The sequence below is a fragment of the Protomyctophum bolini genome (assembly GCF_963924005.1).
Source record: "Protomyctophum bolini genome assembly, chromosome: 24".
Taxonomy (NCBI): Eukaryota; Metazoa; Chordata; class Actinopteri; order Myctophiformes; family Myctophidae; genus Protomyctophum; species Protomyctophum bolini.
Genome location: NC_137885.1, coordinates 14,615,683 through 14,637,475, shown reverse-complemented (window position 1 = coordinate 14,637,475; position 21,793 = coordinate 14,615,683). Strand labels below are relative to the sequence as shown.

The 21,793-nt window shown below is 40.7% G+C and overlaps 2 protein-coding genes across 4 annotated transcripts; one reads left to right on the top strand and one right to left on the bottom strand.

Annotated features, from left to right (window-relative positions):
- The first annotated feature begins 2,701 nt into the window (after positions 1-2,701).
- Positions 2,702-14,582, top strand: LOC308311333 (cobalamin trafficking protein CblD-like). 3 transcript variants are annotated; one of them, XM_080758013.1, is made up of 8 exons: positions 2,702-2,914; positions 4,030-4,069; positions 4,437-4,581; positions 7,021-7,241; positions 8,049-8,154; positions 9,540-9,655; positions 10,589-10,675; positions 13,260-14,582. In XM_080758013.1, exons 2-8 carry the CDS (start codon positions 4,058-4,060, stop codon positions 13,476-13,478), a joined length of 906 nt encoding a protein of 301 aa, XP_080614139.1. In that variant the 5' UTR covers positions 2,702-2,914; positions 4,030-4,057; the 3' UTR covers positions 13,479-14,582. The 3 variants fall into 3 exon arrangements, with proteins under 3 accessions (XP_080614139.1, XP_080614137.1, XP_080614138.1); XM_080758011.1 differs by having other exon boundaries at positions 4,022-4,069; positions 13,260-14,563; XM_080758012.1 differs by having other exon boundaries at positions 2,890-3,028; positions 4,022-4,069.
- A 1,363-nt stretch (positions 14,583-15,945) lies between these two features.
- On the bottom strand, positions 15,946-19,519 carry LOC308311782 (ly6/PLAUR domain-containing protein 6-like). The gene is made up of 5 exons (XM_080758560.1): positions 19,339-19,519; positions 18,155-18,253; positions 17,199-17,403; positions 16,345-16,387; positions 15,946-16,196 (listed from the first exon to the last, which is right to left on the bottom strand). The coding sequence occupies exons 1-5, from the start codon at positions 19,454-19,456 to the stop codon at positions 16,005-16,007; spliced, it is 657 nt and encodes a 218-aa protein (XP_080614686.1). The 5' UTR covers positions 19,457-19,519; the 3' UTR covers positions 15,946-16,004.
- Between the last annotated feature and the right edge of the window lie 2,274 nt (positions 19,520-21,793).

The window sequence follows — 21,793 nt, the reverse complement described above, 5'->3', positions numbered from 1 at the left end:
ATCTTCCGCCGTAGTCTGAAAACCCACTTTTTTAGACTCCATCATGGCCCGTAGCACACGCCCTAGCCACTTAGATAGCACTTTATGTAGAGTTAGATAGCATTTTATACAGACTTATAGCATGTTACGTAGACAGCACTAGAATTGCTTGGAGGATGTATAGTTTATACATATAGTTTCATTTAGATATATTCCACTATTATGTTCTTAGCTTACGCATGTTTCATGATAACTACTTTTTATGTATATGATGTATTGCCATGCTTTTTGTTCTTGCTTAATGTAAGTCGCTCTGGATTAAGAGCGTCTGCTAAATGCCTACATTGTAAATTGCAATTATAAATTGCTATTGAAAAGTGCTGATTCCAACACCTTGACAGCACAGACAGCGATAAAAGGAGACCGTGGCTGACTCATTGCTTCGTCTGGGTCCTGGGAGGCTCAAGGCCACCTCTCCACTCGGAAAAACCTCTCTGCTGTCGTTTGTGGCCCTTGGCCAAACAAATCAATATCATTGCCCAGAGAAAACCTTTCAGCTATGTGCCATTTGTTATGAATAAATACACAGTTATGGAATATTTGCCCATCGATCATGCCTTTGGAGCTGAATCCTGAAGTCTCACTCTGTGCATGCTATAGGTGTTTATATTATGCCATCTCAAACACTCTTCGTGACGTTTATTGTCTTTTTTCTGCAAATAATGGTTGCGTAGAGCCGTAGACAGCTTGAGGTCAAGAACTCAACTGAGTGGTGCTTTCAAATAGTTTATGTTTATGCGTGCATGTGTGTGTGTGTGTGTGTGTGTGTGTGTGTGTGTGTGTGCCCATCCAGAGTGCCTGCAGTGATACTGGATGGTGTCTCCACAGTGGCAGCTAGTGCTGCTGCTGTTACTGGTCCCACTGGGAGATTCACTGACATCCACTACACATACTACACACACACACACACACACACACACACACACACACACACACACACGGTGCCGTATTGCAGCTGTTCACATTAAGTCAGCGATCAAACCACGTTGTCCTCCAGCAGAGAAACCCAGGGAAGTTAAATTAGCTCTCCCTCCTCCATCACATCCACTCAGCTCAACCTTGACGTCTGTCAGACAGTCACAGTCAGCCATCGTATACCTGTGATGGAGTTGACGTTTTAGGCATGGCTGGATGTTAGCTGTCTTTGTGTGACTTCCAACAGCTAAGTGACACTTATTGTCATATCAACCGCTCTCTGTGCAGTTCCTTTAATTTATACTTTGTCATACTGATAATACAAGCTTTATAGGTCTGCTATTTCTGGCGTGCAACACCATCTTACGATGGAGGAATAATGAGGCATTATTATTCACCACAGGGGAGTTTTTATTTTTTATTTATTTGGTTTGCTGAGCAGTGTGCCTGCACTCCTTCTTTCAGCACCCTTATACTTCGTCCTTCCTGTGATTCTTCCCATTTAAAGGAGAATTCCATACTGGAAGGCTTTCTTACCTTTATTTGTAGTTGTTACGTCCCCACCAAAGAGGTCCAGGTGTTATTTTGTGCAAAAGTGCATTATTGGCTATTTCCACTACCATAAGCCCTCAATGGGGCTTGGGTTTTTGTGCTGATTTGCTTATTTCCATCGAAATAAGTAGTAAAGTGTGCCACTTGGGATACTATTTACATTATGAAGAGAGGATATATATATAAAAAAAGATTTTTGAGCGATGGAAATAAGCGAATTAGCACAACACCCCATAGCCCCATTCAATTCAATGCAATTAATTGAGGGCTTATAGTAGGGGAAATAGCCAATAATGCGCTGTTGCACAAAATAACACCTGGACCTCTTTGGTGAGGTCGTAATGACTACAAATAAAGAAAGCCTTCTAGTATGGAATTCTTCTTTAAAGTCCCTGTCTTTTACACTGTGTTCCAGTGTTTCCACATCTGGGGGGTTGATCGAAGGCCCTATACCCATTACCCAAAGGGATAGTCCACACGTAATGTCTGGAACCCTGTTTAGTGAAATGGAGAAGGGCTTGGGTATAAATTAGGATAGTAGTTCAAGTAGCCCATAGTAGCTGAAAATATCCGCCCCAATCCAAATCCATTAGCAGTGTACCATACTCCACCCAGAGCCTTGACTCCACCTAAGGAGGTGTTACACTTGCAGTGGTTCCCAAACTGTGGTGCGTGCACCCCTTGTGGATAAATAGGAAATGTATGTCTCTATTTAGCTTTGTGGGGGCACTGGTAGGGGGTGTGTCACTTATACTCTAAGGTGTGTCAGCTATAGGTCAGGAGGTAACATGGAGGCAGGCCAAAAAGGTTTGGGAACTGCTGTGTTACAGGAATAGGTTGGTGGGTCAAGTAGTAATTCAAAACAGTTCGCAATCACAATGCAGTATATGGAACACGATCAAATAATTTGCCCATTAAATCATTTATTTGCTCAACTACCCATTCTTTTCATGATTATTAGTGAGGACCTCCTATTATATGAAGATAGGTTGAAAAGTGGTGAAGTGGTCCTTTAATTGCAAGGAGTAGACTTGCCTCAACCTTTCATAGCATAGCTTTGCTCCCACCTCGTGGTGACATATAGCAATTACAGCATTATTTTGTCAAAACAGTACCTACACCTACCATAGCACAGTACAGTATAGTCAGTACACTACACACTACCGATTGCAGTGGTCCTCGTTCATTTAAGGGTTGAATGCGTTATTTAACAAGTATACTCTAATTTGAAGCTCACTAGCACAACAGGTTGTTGGTAACAGAAGTGAAGTCATTTTAATACGGCTGGACGGTTCAAAGACTACGTGCAAAAAGGAACGTGGTCGATTTAAGTTTGTCCCTCGCAGCTTGCCGTGAGTGTTTTGCTTACTACAGCTGTGAAAGAAGAAGTACATCGAACTGATCTCTGGTAAGGACATTATGTTCCTTTCACTATAATCCCTAATCAAACAGAGTAATACTAGACTTTTTAATAACGCCTACAAACGGAAGATCCAGCTCCGCGTTGTCGGTAACTTCGCAAGTAAGAAATGTTAGTTTATTATATCTGAGAGGAGGAAGTGTCAAAACAAACAAGCTCAGCCAGGGATCAGCTGATGATCACAGCCAGCGAGCTAACTAAAACTAGCAGCATAATGCTATTCTCTGTCCACTTTACATCGGATTAGACATTAAGATCACACTTTAAAAGACAAATGCGCAAACTGCTGAAGCTTTTAAGGTGACCTCTAACGGTTTTTCCCACCTAGTTATGTAATGTAATATTTGAGTGTGATTGCATCACGTTGCTTGCTGTGTTTTAAAGCTTAACTATAGCTTACTATTGCTGTATAATAATAATATACTTTTATTATAATTAATAAACATTTCTAACACCCATTTCTTACACCCACAAAACTTCTGCAGGGTAAAAACAACAACCGGGATCATTGTTATGTAAACATTACAATAATAGCACCTTCAAATTCCTCAATAATACAGTACAATAAAGTAAAGGCAATAAAACATACAGCAATGATAAGCATACATAGCATAATATTGTATATATATATAATACAGTACAAATGCTGTGGTAACGTTTAGATCAAAGGCATGCTAGCTAGAAGTCAGAACCCAATGCTACTGAAGTTTCTGATATTTTTGAGACTGACCCAGGGGGTTCCGAGAGGGGCTAAGTTTAAGGTGTGTTGGGCTAGCTATATCACTTAAAAAAAAACTCCTCAGGTAATTTTAACAGCTTTTTGCATTGTTACAATGTTCAATGTAAATGTTCAATATTCTGTAAATGTACAGTATATGGGAGATTGGGAATGTATCTATTGAACCAAGAAATGTACAAACTTGGGAGCAATCCAAAAGTTATCGTCTTTGAGTACCAAGAAAAGTGTTATATACATTTGATATGTTGTTATTATTATTATTATTATATAAAACAGTTAAAGGAAGAGAAGCCAGCCTACATCTGAGACATCTCCTATGGAAACTTGTTCTAATGCTGTCTGTTGATGTTCTTCAGTCCCACAGATACAGGTTCGTGGGGAAAGGCCTGAAGATGTCGAGTAGTGTAAGTGACTTAACTGTTGACCTAACACTAACAGTAGCAAGGATCTTTGGCATTTCAATTGGCACAAGAGAAAACGGTGTGCCATATCATGACATAATAATCCTGGGCGCTACACTTCCTCTGCCAACCTGGGGGGGCAGCGGACTGACCATGTTTCCTAGAAACCTCATACTGTATCTCCACATTTCATTTTTTTTTGGGTAAATTAATAATGCCCTACTTCATACTGTAGTGTCATGTCACACGAAACTGGATCTGCTATTTTTATTTATTTTTAATCCAGTGAATGTGAAAAGTAACCATTTTGGACATACAGTACAGTTTGACGTTTCCCCCCCGATAGACTAAGATATTGTGTTTGGTGCAGGTGTTGTGTGGTCGTGGCAGGCTGCTTCTGCCTCAGATGAGCGCTGGGCTCCAGGCTCTTGCTGCTCTACGGGTCGGGCGGACCAGAACCTTCTCGGCTGCCAGCTCAGATGAGCCTTATGTCGCCGTCTCACATACAGACTCAGGTTGGTGCAACAGTAGCCTCGGTACCAGGCTTTCATTTTTGTTGGTGCAAAAATTGAAAGCCTGGAGGAACGCATTGGCCGCTCTGGTCTAAAAGTGGGAGTCAACCCTTCCGGGTGGGCGTCGCTCCAAATTATGTGACGTAGCGCTGCACTAGGGGGGAGAGGAGGGGCCGGGGGTGACGGACAGATCGATGAGATCCAATCAGGGCGTGCGCAAATTTCAGCCGCGACCCGCCCCTCTAGACCAGAAACCTAACACGTTAGCTCAGGCTAGTGCAACAGTTACTTGGAACTACTTTATTTAATCCATTATAAAAAAAATATATATATATTTTTTGTTAAATAATCGATTGAGGAACATAAATGGGCCGTGAAGTCCCAAGTGCCTGTTACCTCTCCTATATAGGGTGACTAGATCCAAAGTGTTCATTTGAGGGGCAGAAGTATCACTTGTGTGGGACAGGGGGGACGGGACGGGGTTAGCGACTTATTACTTAAAACCTTTGATTCTAACATGTAAACAACATTAAATAAGAAGGTTGCCCCTGGCTATATCACATTTTTTCGATTTTTATTCTGGAAAGTTATGCAGAATCCAGCATGTTTTCCTATATAATGCCTAATTTGCATATTTACATGTACAATTTCAGAAAACTGGGGAAGTTTCATGGTGATTTTAAAATGTGTAATCCAATTCACCTAGGTGAAAATAGCATTAAAATATCAAAAAACTCCTGTGGAAGGGTCATCATACGGTACTTTACTTGAAACAGTTTAATCTATTCTATATTAACACATTTAGGCCTGACGTCAAAATTAAAAAAATGTCTACTGCATTTGGTATTCTCGTCTCGAAAACTCCTGGGAAACCAGATTAGGTAATCATAGCCCACATTTGGAGCTCTGGCTCATGGACTTCTGACTTATGTTGGTAATTTAACACCTGAATGCAGCCTGACCACTGACTTGACCAGTAATGTAAACCATCCTGAATCTCAACTGAGAATACAGGTTCTGTTTCAAGCTCCGTCTATAAAGAGATTCCAATTTCAAAAATGTCTTCTATGGCTTTGCCTACTGCATTTGGTAATCTCGTCTCGAAAACTCCTGGGAAACCAGATTAGGTAATCATAGCCCACCTTTGGAGCTCTGGTTTATGGACTTCTGTCTTATGTTGGTAATTTAACACCTGAATGCAGCCTGACCACTGACTTGACCAGTAATGTAAACCATCCTGAATCTCAACTGAGAATACAGGTTCTGTTTCAAGCTCCGTCTATAAAGAGATTCCAATTTCAAAAATGTCTTCTATGGCTTTGCCTACTGCATTTGGTAATCTCGTCTCGAAAACTCCTGGGAAACCAGATTAGGTAATCATAGCCCACCTTTGGAGCTCTGGTTTATGGACTTCTGTCTTATGTTGGTAATTTAACACCTGAATGCAGCCTGACCACTGACCTGACCATTAATGTAAACCAACCAGAATCTCAACTGAGAATACAGGTTCTCTTTCAAGCTCCGTCTATAAAGGGGAAACAATTTGGCCATGCAGTTCAAACCTGTCACCCTGCACTGAGCCACTATAGACCTCATAGACAGCAGCTACAGAACAACAGGAAAGCCCTCAATGCCATTTTAGTGACCAGAATCAGATCCAAACTGATGTCTCACATTTTGTTTTAAATGCAAATTTTGGTCATGGGTGGTATGGCCGACTTGGTACCATAGCCTAGGGGATATTTCTCATGTTATTTTAACAGACATAATAATAACACATCTAGCAGGAAAGAGGCAAGAGAGCCAACTATTAGGGGACTAACTATTAAGGCATTTCAGCAGTGAGGCCTGCCAGTCACAATGTGGGACATGGTCTCAATTTGTGGGACGCCTGAAAAGTCCTGGCAATGAGGGACTGTCCCACTCAATGGGGTCTCCCTACTCCTATATGATATAACATCTATACAGCATGGAATTGTGGATCTTATTCAACGACAAGTTTAGGATCTGAGAGGCTAAAAGTCATCAAATGGTGGTCTGTATTTAGTAACAGTTTGCACAATGGGTATATTTTAAATGAAAGCACAACTCCATACAAAAAACTGTTACTGTGGACGACACACTGGAAAAGCATTACACTTGTTTACAACAGGGTCCACCATTTTCAATTCATTCATCAGAACATCATCATCACCTTTATTTATTCTCGGAAATACAATTAGGGGCAAGCCCTCATTTTCAATGTAGCCGAAGGTTACAATTCACAAATACAGTCAAAACAATACATCAACACAACATTATAAATCAGGATACAATTACAAAGGAACTTAAATGCAGAACAACCAGTAAAATAAATCAATTGAAGCAGGGGCAATCACGGTGAACATGGTTGACGGGTTGAAAACCACTGTTCTAAAGCGTTTCCGGGTTCCTCTGCTGCAGGGCCCAGAACCGTGTGGCCCGATGAGAACATGGGCCCATTCGGACCTCAGGACCAGCGCTTCCAGTTGCCGGGCAACGTGGGCTTCGACTGTCACCTGGAGGGGACGGCGGAGCAGATAAAGAAGGCTCCGGTGCACAGAACTGTCCCCGACATACTGACCTCCCCGAGCAGCTCCGAGAGACACGAGTTTGTGCTGGCCCAGTTCATCAGTGAGTTCCAGGTGAGTTTGTACTGGCCCAGTTCATCAGTGAGTTCCAGGTGAGTTTGTACTGGCCCAGTTCATCAGTGAGTTCCAGGTGAGTTTGTACTGGCCCAGTTCATCAGTGAGTTCCAGGTAACGGAACGTTTTGCCATTATGTATTCATTTGTGTTTCTGTAATCAATGTTTTCCAAAAATGAAACGCTCTTTTTCAGGATAATTTCCACCGCAGTTCTCATGGCATATTAGTCTCTTAACCCATTTAGGACTGAGACCAGATTCTACACATGTCGTCTAAATCATGACAGTTTTCTGAAAAACCTATGTTTCTATGTCAGTGGTTTTCAAACTACAGTATTTCATGTCAAGGACCCCAGAAATTATATGTAATTGGCCGCTCCCTTATCTGAAAATATGTTGTTCCAGGGACCCTCTCAGAAGCAAATATTTGAGTTAAAAACTTTCGCTGTGAAAGAATATATATTCAAAGATTTGCGACACATTTTCAAGTTTTTTCTAAAATAGCAGATCTACAAGCTCGTAGCTTGGCACTCTGTGCCGCAATATGAGCTTTTAGATCTTCTAAACCTAGAGTCCCGTCCTGAATGGGTTAAGCCCTGTTTTCGACAAAACTACAAACTATGCAAACTATGCTTTTAGATTGCTTATTTTCATTATTTCTGGACAATTCCCCAATGAATGGTTAATGTGTGAATATGTTTTACAAAACATTTGTAGGTAACCAGTATCTATTGTTAAGAACCTAATCCTTAAGAATTGTAGATGCGTATATGTATATTTAGGGACACACGTATCTTTGTTTTTCAGGGCAAGGAAGGTCCATCATACACAAGAGTGTGCAGAGCTGAGCAATACTTTAATCCAATGGATGCTGACTGCTCAATAAAGTCCTGTCCTGAACTGCTAAGGAAAGGTATGTCTAGCTTTTTCATGCGTTAGTTTTTTACATTGATAGTGCTTGAGGACTGCCATCTCTCTTTCAGCTATTGTCACTCTTCACATTCATACAGATACATTCACACACCTGGGAGCTGCACAGTGCACTGTTGCCAATATACTATATATCCACTAGAGGGAGGCAATGGTATTGTGAAAAGTAGCTGTGCTAGCAGAGCTCAAGCTCCTGTCTTATATTGGGACAATACATTTCAGTCATTTTAGGGTTAGGTTTAAAAGATTACTAATTCTGTCAATGAATGCATCTATCCATCGTCATGTTTACAATACTAACCAATTGCGCACGCCCCTCTATCTCCAACTGTCTCTATTATTTACACTTGCAATTTAGGCATTTAGCAGATGTTCTTTCTTATCCAGAGTGACTTACTCTGAGTGAAATACCGGTAAACACAACAGAAGAATGGAGTCATTTTCTGCTGATCAAGTAAGACGTATCGTAGGGTTTTCTAAATTTAGGTCAAACGCTGTACTTTTTACTTTCCAACTCAATATAGTCCATTTCGTTAGTTTTGTTTAAGCTTGTAGTCAGTTATAAACATCTCTCACACGTGTCCCTGGACCCGTGTATAACATATACAGTAGTTTGTTGCATTTCACATCATTTGCATGACATACATTCTTTGCTTACGCATCTGCTTACAGTTCTCAAGTGAGTCTACAGTCTGTAAGTGACTGGCAATTTTGGAGTTTCTTGTATATTCCCTGTTTAGGTGAGGTGATATTTTTAGGAGCATTGCAAGTAGGACTTTAAAAGTTAGTTTGACGTGACATTTATTTAATTTAATATCTCTGAACTCAATACTTAAAATACTGATTATGGTGACGTCTAGTCAGCAAGCTTCTTTCCACAATGATGAGTTTATTGACAAGTTGTCATCAATTCTGGGGAGCTGGGAATCGCATGGTCAAATTCAATGTTGGCCACAGGACAGCATATTTCATCCAGGTAACATTGAACTACTGGTAGCCAGTGTGCACTATTACGCCAGGCCCAGGATATGAATCCCAATGCATTTTTCCCATAGACATTTCAAAAAGTATTTATTTAAAGTCCTTTTAAGCGTCGTACGAACTCGAAGCCAATTCTGGTTGTGAGTTGTGACCAAACAAATAATTACAAAGAAGAAAAACAACTAAAAAAGTGTTGTAACCTGCCGTTTTTTTCTAATTCTTTGTTTGGTCTGTCTGTCTGTCTCTCCCTCTGTCTGTCTCTCCCTCTGTCTGTCTCCTCCTCTGTCTGTCTCTCCCTCTGTCTGTCTCTCCCTCTGTCTGTCTCCCCCTCTGTCTGTCTCTCCCTCTGTCTGTCTCTCCCTCTGTCTGTCTCTGTCCCCTCGACAGATCTTGAAGTGTTCTTTCCGACGGCGCCTGCCAGTGCCATCACAGTTGTCACGGTAACGCAGAAAGGCAGCAGATGTGAAGAGGTGGAGCCTAACACGGAGCAGCAGCTTCATAGAGTGAGTCTGAGCTCACAACGTCCATGTCTCCAAAAGTTCTCTGTGTGCAACATGACATCGCACCACTTAACCCTGATTCAGGACGGGAACCCCTCTTGGTGTTATGCATTATGTTATACTTTAGCTATTGGAAAATAGCAGATCTATAAGCTCATAGCTCGGCACAGTGCCGCGCTACGAGCTTGTAGATCTGCTATTTTTTGAAAAGTCGTGAAAATGTGGCACAAATCTAGTATATATTCGAGTATATATTCTTTCAGAGCGAACGTTTTTAAGTCAAATCTTTGCTTCTGGGGTGGTCCCTGGAACTACATATTTTCAGCCAAATTCAGATAATTCCGGGGCTCCTTGACATGGAAAAGGTTGAGAATAACTGATATAGAAGCATAGATTTTTCACAAATCTGGATTTAGAAGCCCTTTTTAAAAACAAATCGGCCTCAGGTCTAAATGTGTTATCACAGTGTTTATTATGGGCAGTGGTGATAGTAGTATTCAGAAGTACAAATTACAAAGTACATTTTCTGTGTTATATAGTATCAGTCCATTGCTGCCATTTAAACCTTTCCAAAAGTATGTATAAATAAATACACACATTTTAAAATATAGTGAAAATAGAACATTACAACACAATTCACACAACACGCAACACTATGAGTTTGTAGGTCGGCTATATTCGCTATATATTTGTAACAGGTTTATAACTAAGTGGTGAATTCATAATATATTTGTCTTAGTTTGGGTCTCAACAGTCATGAGTGAAAGTCATGAGCTTTCAAAAGATTAACCAAAAAAGTGCAGTACTCAAGTACTGGCTATTTTCACCATGCATCACCGTTGTTCTATGACGAAGCACATGATTGGGCTTTAGTGGTTAATGTTTGAATTATTTGAATACATCATTTTTCTTAATTGTTCTTTCCTCTAACCCTAGTTTGTGAGCGGTGCGAAGGAGATGTGCTTCGCTCTGTGGACGGCAGGTTACTGGGCAGACTTTATCGACCCTGCCACAGGAGTAGCTGTAAGTTTCAGTTCTTCCATTCCCGTTAACTTCAGGCTACTGTTAAAAGTAATAAGCAAAAGAAAAGAACCGATCAACATAGTTCAATCTGAGATTTACCTTGCATCTGCGTTGGAGGCAGAGCACTAAATCCTGTCTCTCTGTCTAGTCTGATCTAGGGGCACTGTATGTATTTTCCATGATATACAATTTTTTGTTTTATTGTTGTTATCGTGCATTATAATGTAGAGTAAAATCATTCTACGTCGTCTTTGTTTAGTAACAAGTTGGACAAGGAAAATATGCGCTTATATCCAAAACTTATTTCCAAAACTTATTTCCATTGTGGTCCTCTATAGAAGACAAAATATTACCCTGAGTTATATAGATGCGTTGCTCTTTGACTATGACCCGGATTAAGGAAGTGGCTTTTTTGTCGGCTCAATAACAAATCATTGGAGTGTTTTCAAGCGGATTTTCATAGATCAAAGGCGCAAAAACGTTGGCGTATGCTCCAAAGGTAATTAAACAATCCCGGCAGCCTCGGTAGTTAGTTAGTTAGTTACTTTATTGACACAAATGTGTAAAACATTGGGTCCAAACAATAATAAAAAACCCATGAATCAAACTTTAAAAAGGTACAATACATTAAAATATACAATACAGAAACCCTTTACAACGGGAGCTTTCTATTGCTCCACAAGTGACAGGCAGGCATGTAGCATATGCAAAGTCTCTCTGTTAGTGCCCACAAAGAGTGAGCTCAAATCAATACCCTCATGTCCATATTTCTCTCTGATATCTTGTGTGAGGGGACAAACCAGTATGTGCTGTTCGTTTTGTATACCAGTCTCACATTGGCAAAACCGCTGTTCAGGTGGTATGCGGCTCCATCTTCCCATTTCCACACGCAGTCTATGAGCGGACAACCGAAACCGTGTAAAGGTTATCCTCAAATAGTCCTCAATGTAAGGTGTACTGCTGGTGCTGGTATAGAGTGGGTGAACAGATGGATCTGGGTTGATGGCTTTTCACATATTAATATAAAGCCGTCAAAGTGTTAATAATTGCACTAGTTCCATCGCCTCCCTCTGATTTCAGGGAGATTTGGGGATATCAGCCATACCTTTCCAAGTATGCCTGTCTGATATGCGAATTGGCCCACTTGCATCATGATGTAAAATGCAGCGAGAGGAAGACAATGCTCTTGGCCCATGTGGGATGACTTCCTATAATCAATGATTTATACAACATGTAAATGTACATATAAATGTTCCCCTTTAATAAATAAATAGATAAAAACATGATATTGCAGTCAGCGATGAAAAGAGGGCAAACACAATATAATAGTAGTGGGGAAATGTGGTTGTGTCAGTAACTACAGTACAGTAGATCTGTCATTTTTAAAGTCGATTGAAAATCTCTCACTCCAAACAACTCCAACTCAAAAATCCCACATAAAATGTTCATTGAGGAAAAAAATATGAATTCATAAAATTACTGTATATCCTGCCTTATATACGCTTAGTTGACCAGGGCTCTACACCAAATCTCTTTGCTGAAAATAGCCGGATGTATAAGCAGTGGCGTCAGTGCAGCCAAAGCTAACCTATGGCAACGATTATACCCCCGGTTATTTGCGTCTTTTTATGCCCTATTTTCCTCGGGAATGTATGTGCGGGTAGTTGCCGATCTTTGGGGGCATATTTTATTTTCCTCCATTTCCCTCTATATTCCTAGAAATGTTAAGTTGTGTGTCTTTGAGACTGACCCCTGCCGATTTGCCATGAAGCTTGCAATGTCAGAAATGTTAAATAACAACATGGGGCATACACTGTCTGTTTCAAATCAAATTAGGCAGCTTTAAGCTTCACTGCTATCAGCATTAGCAGGAGCATTTGTTTACCTGTACGCTGGTGGTGGTGTTATCCAGGGGCTAGAGGCTATCCGGGAGCTCAATGAATAAACCAAGTCGGTCTAACTAAGTCGTCACTAAATAAAAACGGAGGGACGTCTGGATTTTTGTGACGGTGAGTTGCTGACTCACTGTCACAGTCTTCTGCTGCTGCTGCTGCTGGGCAGTCGCAGTCTTTTCCCCAAAAAGGATGTAGTGGTCCTTTTCATTTTAGGTTTTAGCCTACTGACGGCAGCACTGCCAGCACAGTGTAAACACAATCGCACTCTCTCTGCCTGACAGTCTCTTGAAATTGCGCGCCTGCTGCTCTACCCTGGAATATACCATTTGTCGAGATAGGGGAAATACATGTTGTAGGCAATATAATAATACCTTGTGAAAACGATCATTTTGTTCAAATTTGCATTTGTAGCTATTTTACTGTAATTTAATAACGGAATAATCAACACCGATAGACAAAGACATTCATGGATTTATTTTTTCAAAGTCACATTTATTTTTTCCCTGGAGCCAAGGTATGGCAGCTGCCATAGCCTGCCATATCCAAATGACGCCCCTGTATATAAGCTCACAATGTGTCACAAACAGTCACATTGTGACGCATTATGAGCTTGTAGATCGTCTATTTTCACGGAATGTTCGCTCCAGAATGCAAGGGTGGTTAACTTTGGCTCTTGTTTCTCTAAACAGTTCTTTGGCTCTCCGTCAAATCGAAGCTTGCTGAGAGCGGACGACGAGCTGAGGCATCTGGGTTTTCACATCGAAGCGTCAGGCTCGTGCACGGTTATTCGCCACGTCCTAAGAGGCACGCCTTTGTTTGTAGGGACTGTTTTCACCAATGCACCGACCTACAGTACTGCCATAGCAAGACTACAAGGACTTACAAATGGACTCGAAGACGAGGAATAGGCTTTGTTTCCTTTTTCTTTCGTTCTTTTTTTATTTTTATGAAACATGACCTGATGTCGGTACCACGCCAGGTTTTATCAATACTGCTTCGGAGAAGCAGTATTGGAGAGGAAATGAGGAGCCGATGCAGTTTGCAACAGCTTATTTGGATGTTTTACCAGTTACCGAAAGTTTGATCTAACGGAGAAACATTGTCCAAATTATTTTTATTTGTACAATCAAAGTAGGGCTGGGCAATGTAGCAAACAATATTGTAATATGAGACTAGAAAACTGGGGTTTTGGATATCATGATAAGGCATACGTCTTTTTCTGGTTTTAATAACCTAAGAAAAAAAAATAGCCCAGCCTTCATGATACCGAACAGGATTATGTATGTACTTGACATGGATACATTTTGTGTGGTTTTCATTTTGCTGACACTACACAACCTAAAAGTGCAGTATGGTTTGTCCTCGAGGCCTACTGAAAGCCAACACAATAACTTGACAATAGCCTTTACTATTTTATTGTGGAAAATGTGAAACCTATTTTCACAAACTGATCGCTGTTATAAAAGGTACACTTCCAAAATAGACAGCATTTTGAAGTGAATATCTACATTTTTATGAAAATGCACAAATACCAACTACCTATCTATTTAAAAATACAACACTTGGGTCAACACTTTCATAATAATCAGTGTATAGTACAGGTTCTTGATTAATTGTGTGGTTGAGTGAGTCATCATGTATAGGCCCCAGGAACATGGCCTGTATTTTTCTTGAAGCTTGAAGCACGGTGCACTTGAACTAAGTGCTGAATAAATGAATGAACTGCTGAATAAATGAACTCTGGAAAAGCGTGTGAGGTTTGAGAGCTTATCATCATCAGCGCTGCACTTGTGAATGTGTTCCTCGTCCAAACATAATGCGCCACAAATCACTATATGTTCCATTTGCAGTCCAAGATATAATTGAGCTTGAATGTGCTTGTCAGTGGAAGGCAATTAAGCCACAGATGTAGCATTCAGCAGTGTTTTCTATTTCACATGTGGGCCCCCAAATAATTGGCAAAACTCTGAGGGGATTTTTTTTAAACCATTAAAAAAAATAGTTTTTGTTGTGATGCCAATAAATAGGAACTTAAAGTATGAGTAAATAAGTCTGCACACCAAATTCAGCTCCCAATAATTCTTTACTTAAAAGGTGGTAACGTTTCGGTCCAGACTCCAGAGCCCTTCCTCAGACCTTCACCAGGATTTATTTCTCCCTTTGAATTTGAATTAGCAAGAATCTGTTTTTAGAGAGTAGCCTCAGAGGGAATCTTGAAATAAGAAAGTGGCCGCATTCGCCAATTTATTAGGACGTAGCAGGTAAAACAAATGAATCCAACTTTTCGGCGGTTAAGCCTTCATTAGGGAATGAGGAGATTAGCCTAACAGTCCCTTATAACCTGTTCAGGTTGCACTACATTATGGGAAGGCTCAGGCATGCACAACCTTACTGGGAAGTATCCTTCGAAAGTGTACTTAATTAAACCAGTATGGCCATAACTTAAGCCATAGGGGCATGTTTTAATCTAGGCAACTTGTTTTGTTTTTTAACTTTTTATTCTAAAGATAGCCTATCATTTTAGTACACTGAACGGCAGAGAGTCCACAGCCCTGGTCTGCAATAATTGCCAGATTGTTGGCAGGACAATATAATGGGTGCCAGAAAATGCATTTGACAACAAAAACACATTTGGGACTCCACTTAGTGTTGTGCTTTAAATACCACGAGAAACAACATCGCTTCTTCTTCAGTTCCCAACTTTCAGCTCCACATTTACTAACTATCTCATTCTCTAATAAGCAACAGATTCTTTCAGCCCTAGTCCATCAGTGCAGTTAACCGACAGGGTGCTGGATGGAAATTGAGTTACTGTTGGTCAAAGAAGGAGAAGATAGACGGATTAAACTGATATGATGATCGCATAGTTTTCTTTTCCCCCATTCCAGGGGTCTTCAGGGATTTGACCCCCCCCCAAACAAACGATTCCGCACACGCGTGCAGGGTCGCCCCCCTATATATTCGTCTTGCCCACCCTAATGGGGCACAAGCTATAACTGCATCTTGCCCTTAGAAGATGTCCTCAGTGTAGCTCCCATTGACCACAGCAGCCAGTTTGCCCTCATGCATTGTCTGTTTATGCACTATGCAAAGTCTGTCCCCAGGGGTCCTTGAGGGAGTTCCAGGGGCCCCATCTAAATGATAGTTTGGAACCAAATGGACCCTTATGGGTTTGTAATTCTGAGTGTACAAATGTGTACACTCTCAGAGTTAAATTTACATTCATTTTACGATATAAATGTGGGTCCCAGAGATAGAAATGCCATTAAATGGGGGGTCCGTAGCCTAATTCATGTCTAACTTGGGGTCCTTTAAACAGGTTGAGAATCCCTGCTAGAGCCGTAAAGATCTTCTCTTACGGGGGTCCCTGGCTAATAGCGGTGTCAATTTGGGGGTCCTTGACATGAAAAGGTTTGGGAACCACTGCTTTACTGTCATGCGTGCCTCGCCGCGATGACACCAAAGATGACATAGCAGAGGGTTTCAGGATATAGCCGTGCGCTGGCGGCGGAGTGCCAGGAGGAGCTGACCACCAGAGGAGAGCTGGTGGAGAACACGGCACTGCTCTGGTTCCGCGGCGCCCGCAGGTTGCAGATGTTGCCTTCACAACAGGACGTGCAGAAGACCTGAGTTTAAAAAAAGTTTTTTTTTAACATCAAAGGTTTCATGACATTCATTTTCATTTATTTTAATTTTTTTGTAATTTAGTTTTTCTTTTAGGTTTTATGACCTCAATTGCACCCAAACAACCTGAACTTTGAACATTCAGTGGACTTTCTCTGTCTGGTGTTTTCTCTGTGTTCTGAAGCCTTTAGAGCTGCCAACGAAAACAGGCAAACGGGCTTCAACAGTGACGTCTGCTGGCAAATTGTTATGTCATATACAGCTATGGGATCTGTGGACTCTTACATCACAGTCCACAGGAAAATCAGAGCACTTGTTTGAGCAAGAAAACCCCAGACCACAAAAAAATCTACTGAATGTTAAAAGTTTTTTTGGGTGCAATTGAGCTCAGAAAAAAAATAACAAAAGTACATTTTTTTATATCACAAATTTTAAAGTTGAAGGGGGGTGAGGATGTTGGCAGGAATAGGATATGTGAATATGTGATGCGGAAGATCAGTGGCGTGTTATGACTGATTTGTTAGTCCATTGTATCTCATCGTAAAGCAGTGCTGAGTGTACTGTGGTCCATTTCTGTAGATCGCTCCTCAAAGTCAAGGACATGGTAGTCATACCCATGAAGCCAGTCCTATGAAATAGGAAACTTGTGGTGAAATCAGTACTCGCTTGATTTATAGTTGGTTGCATATTGAGTCTCGCACTGAAAGCTCACAAGACACACCACTGCTACGGTACGTTCTGAGCTTGTACAGTGGGTCGCCTTTTTACTGTACGAATCAGGCTTTATACAACGGGTATAATCATTTTTGATCTTGGTCTTTCCATCACAAAATACGCGTGTGTTGTAAGTGTTGTACAGATGAATCTCTCCGCCAAACGGAAATATCAACACATTTCCATGGTAATGGAGACGCTAAAACTATTGGAATCTCAGGGGTATAAGGAACTAGCACTGCACATTCATGACTGTCAATTATATTTATGTTTTATTATCATTGAGGAGCAATGAATACGTACAGAGATTTGCTTTGAATAACAGTTTTTGAACAAATCCCAAATGGCATGGATATAGTACCTGATAGCCGTGTTCAGTGGTGTTGGTAGTACATCCAGTTAGCAGACAGTCCTCCAGGGCAACACAGTGCTTAGTCACGGACACACTGTCTCCAACTATATCCATCACATGCAAGGTGTAACAGTAACTGGTCCCTGCAAGAGAATCGGAATCGTCTTTATTGTTACATCACAGTTTTACAAGTAAAAGTGGGTGAAATACATTTTTTGTGCATAGTTCCCATCGTGTTATTTTGCCACGAAACAAAGAGAGGGAAGAATAGAAGGTTAATTGAAAATGGTGGACCCTCTTGTAAACAAGTGTAATGCTTTTTGGTGTCGTCCACTCACAGTTGAGTTGTGTTTGAAATGTACTGTAATTCTGCAAACTGGTAATAAATACAATCAATCATGAAGGCAAGAATATAAATAAGAAAAAAAGAAAACACGCACAGCACTCGTAGGGTCTCTTTTAGCTAAATTACAAACGGCACCGCTCTTACACTAAAAACACAAAAAGGGTCTCTTTTCCACAAGAACAAAAATACATTTATAGTACCTGAGATTCTCAGGTATCAAATTCACATAGTTGTACACTGTTACACTCTCAAATAATTATGTTCTTCTACAGTATGTGCTACAGAATGTGCTGTAGTCTCTGTTTCAGAAAAGGGCCCCTGTATATTGTTTGTGGAACCATGTTATGTTCTTTATGGTTCTATGTAAGTCTCTTAAATCACGGGAACAGGCAGCATTGATAGTGTTTAGTGACCCCAAACGAGGTGCAACCACAGTCATATACTGAATAAATCTAGGAAAAAGACACCTGCCACTGATGTACCTTCATAGAAAATATTGTGTTGGCTTGAAGTTGAGTCATTAAAATTGCAAAGTTATAAGTCAGTACCTTTTGGGCAGTATGTGTCCGGTGCCCAGCGATTACACTCATAGTTGTCTGCAGCATCTTGACATGTGAAGCATTTAAACCCACCGGGATGAGGTGTGGCTGTGGAGCACAGACAGAGACACTCTGGGACAACCGTACTACAGAATACTGCTGTATGGTACTTTTTGAGGGCATTTTTGTGTAAAGGCAATATTGCTATAAAATCCGTGGTAGCACAGAATTTTATTTAGCCCTTTATAGTTTATTGTCCTTATTTATTCTTTCCTGAAATTAAGAGAAAATAAATTCCTGGACCGGTATCCCGTATAGAATAAATCCCAGGCAACGGCCACAACATTTGGTCTGTATGGCAATATTTTATTTGGTTCTTTATGATTCCATATGGGCCGCCAACCCCTCCCCGACCTACCATGTTTGGTAACAAACATCGTCAAAAGGCCTTTTCAGTTCCACCCGCAGTGCACAAAACGGGACGCAAATTGAACAATTAACATCCAATTATGTCTGCATTATTTACCCAAGTGACGACCTCGATTGACCAAGTTCTCACACAATGATAATATGCTAATGTTCTCCAAAGGGAACACACAACGTCGAGTGCACCAACAGACCATCTGCGGTCATCGAACGTGGAGTTGTTTAGCTTTCCCATCGGCAAGGATTTATTTAGTGGGAATCAGCCTGGCCGTCAGCCGAGACAGCTACAGGTCCCAGGGTCAGACAGACACACTTCACATATTATTACACAAAGCCTGTTAGTCATGGTAGGAACTGGCACACAGAGGACAACTCGAGTTCACGTCAAACACCCCACCACGTCACGTGTGTTTATATGCATGCATGTGCACGGCACGCACTTCTCTTACATAACTATACACGTGTGCGTGTGTGTGTGTGTGTGTGTGTGTGTGTTTTGGGTGTGTGTGATCTGTATAGTGATGGACCCCAAAACGGTGTCCAAGTGTATGTGTGTGTGTGTGTGTGTGTGTGTGTACAGTATGTGGGTAATACAATTCACACATTTCTCCAAACTGAATGCGCAAACGTTGCTATCTGAAAGTTCCATGGAGGAGTCACCAACATTAGAAGGGTTCCTCTTACAGTTAGATTTTGGGTTATCTTGTGTTCAGTGTTGACATTTTGGCCTTGAAAATACTATGTGAACTTTCTAAACTAATACTTACTTGATGGATGCAGGGCGACAATGTCCTTTATAGTGAAGTCCCGTGTTTGGGCCATTTTCAGCCAATCAGCCATGGTGGTCAGCAGTAGGACCCAGGCCACTATTGGCCAGGGCTCCATCGTTCTCCCAGAACCTCCACATGCAGGTACCTGATTGGTCAGTGGGACACTGTGCAGGCAGAAGGTATAGGTTCAGCTGGGATTTTTCGCATGATTTTCCCATCAGGACACCCATCTAGACTGAGTGGCAAAACATTGAGCAGCATGGAGTGTTTGGAAGCGCTCGTTGGAAATCACTCAACCGTCCTGCGTACCACCTGTTTCTAAATGTCACATAATGCAGGAGGCAGCAAAATGTTGTGTTATTGAAAACCAGCACTTCCAAACTCTGACACTTGGAAAAAGAATCAAATTCAGGGCATTTCTTGACAGAAAGTAGCTCATAACGTTGCTATGGTGGATTTTTATGAAACAAAATTTTTTATGAAACAAAAAAACAAAAAATAGAAAGAGGATAAAAAATGTTTTGCTACTTGTTACGAAAATGGAGATAGGCTACAAGGTTTCTGCCAGACAGCAAAATATTCTTATGTGTACAGTATATATCCTGATGCACTGTACATATGTTAATTCGTATATAATATAATCAATTCATATATTAATTGTCGATAAACTGTACATACATACTTTCTGTATTTATTGGTGATACTGTAGATATGTATAAATCTAAGTCACTATTTTATAATTTTATTGTTATTTATCTTTATTTTATCTCTCGTGTGCTGTTTCTGCTACGACACCTGAATCTCCCTCTGCGGATCATTTAAGGTTATTTACTTATTTGCTTACTGCAGCTTCTGTGCCCTTTGCCAGGCTGTCATTACAAAATAAGAATAACAAAAAAACATTTTAAACATGGGATGTAATGAAATAAGAATATATAAAATGTTTTTTATAATAAAAGGTGAAGATCCATTTTCCACTAGAGTCTGTAGCTAGCGGTCAACTGGTAAGCCAGAACAACGCTGCAAGCCCATAGGGAGGTATAAACCCATGTAAAGGTGATCTGCTGTGTGCACTAGTCATGCTGTGAGCTCACTTCCTCGTCTAAAGGTCACGAGGAGACTCATAGGCCTTAATTAATAATGAATACAAACACTTATTATTGATAGATGAAGAATAACCGTCAATAAAAAGTGGCAAAAATGTAAAAATATAAATATTCTACTCTAAAAGAAACATTCGTACACAGGTGTGTTTTGAGAAACACTGATTTGTTTCAACTGAGCTCTTTTGGCAGGCCGATGCAGATTGTTGGGAGCTCTGCTAACCAAGCCCCTCGTCACAACAGAACACAGTCAGTTTCTAATCCTCAGGATTAAAGCCATATTTACCTATTGTCAAATCGCAAAGTGTTGTGAGCTTGTAGATTTATTTTTTTAAATGTATAATGAATTAATATTCTCTGGCTTCAACTATTTTATTCAAACATGACAAGCAGGCATTTTGTGCCTGAACTGAACATAAAGCAATAGTTTTCCGTAGAAGCCTCCTTGCCCTGCGGGTATAGGTCAACTTGTTTTCACTCTATTCTTTCTCACAACATATACTTAATTCATGTGGAAAGTAAACTCACATACAGTATCGGCTAATGCCACAGTTCTTCTGACCCCATCAACCTTCAGGGGACAATGTCAGTTCTGTAAGAGCCACTTCTTGCACGCCAGTGCTTCATTTATGGTATATGGTATATGTACATATGGCTATATAGAGCAATGTGACCCCCAGAGCTGGAGCATGGGAGCAGTGGAGAGGGCATCTATTGCCCATGACCCGGGAATCACAGTCTCAGCTGTTTTCAGTATATAGGCATTTATCCGGGCCTATTGTTTCCGATGCTACTGTCAAGCAGAAGAAAACGTGAATCGTTCTGCAGAGAGAACGAAATGGTGAAGAGATTAGTATGCCTACTGTTGTAAAAGCAATGATATATGGTTAATAAGAATCTTATGCTATAGGGCGCCACCAGTGTTACTTATGTGTCATATTTTGCTTCGGAGTCACTACTGTGCATACATGTGCAACTATCACCAGATTGTAAGGGAAGAGAGATGGCTCACTCCTCTTTAGCTTAGTTACATTTAACACTGGAAAAAACTATGGTTAGGTGGGAAAACACCCACAATTAATTTAAAAAGAAAACTCCAGATTAATACATTTGTTGGCACTTGGCAACAATTGAATAATTGATTTGATTACGATCAATCGTTGCAGCCTTACTATCTTTGTGATATGATCATGGCCTAAAGCTACGGCATACAGTACTGTACATAGTAGAGGAATAACTGAGAGGATTCTGGTTAAAGCATAGTGTTATGACAACCGTATATGCAGTACAGTAAATTATAGGAGGATTTCTGTTGTCCAAAACGGACAAGAGCACAGTTTCGAGAGCAC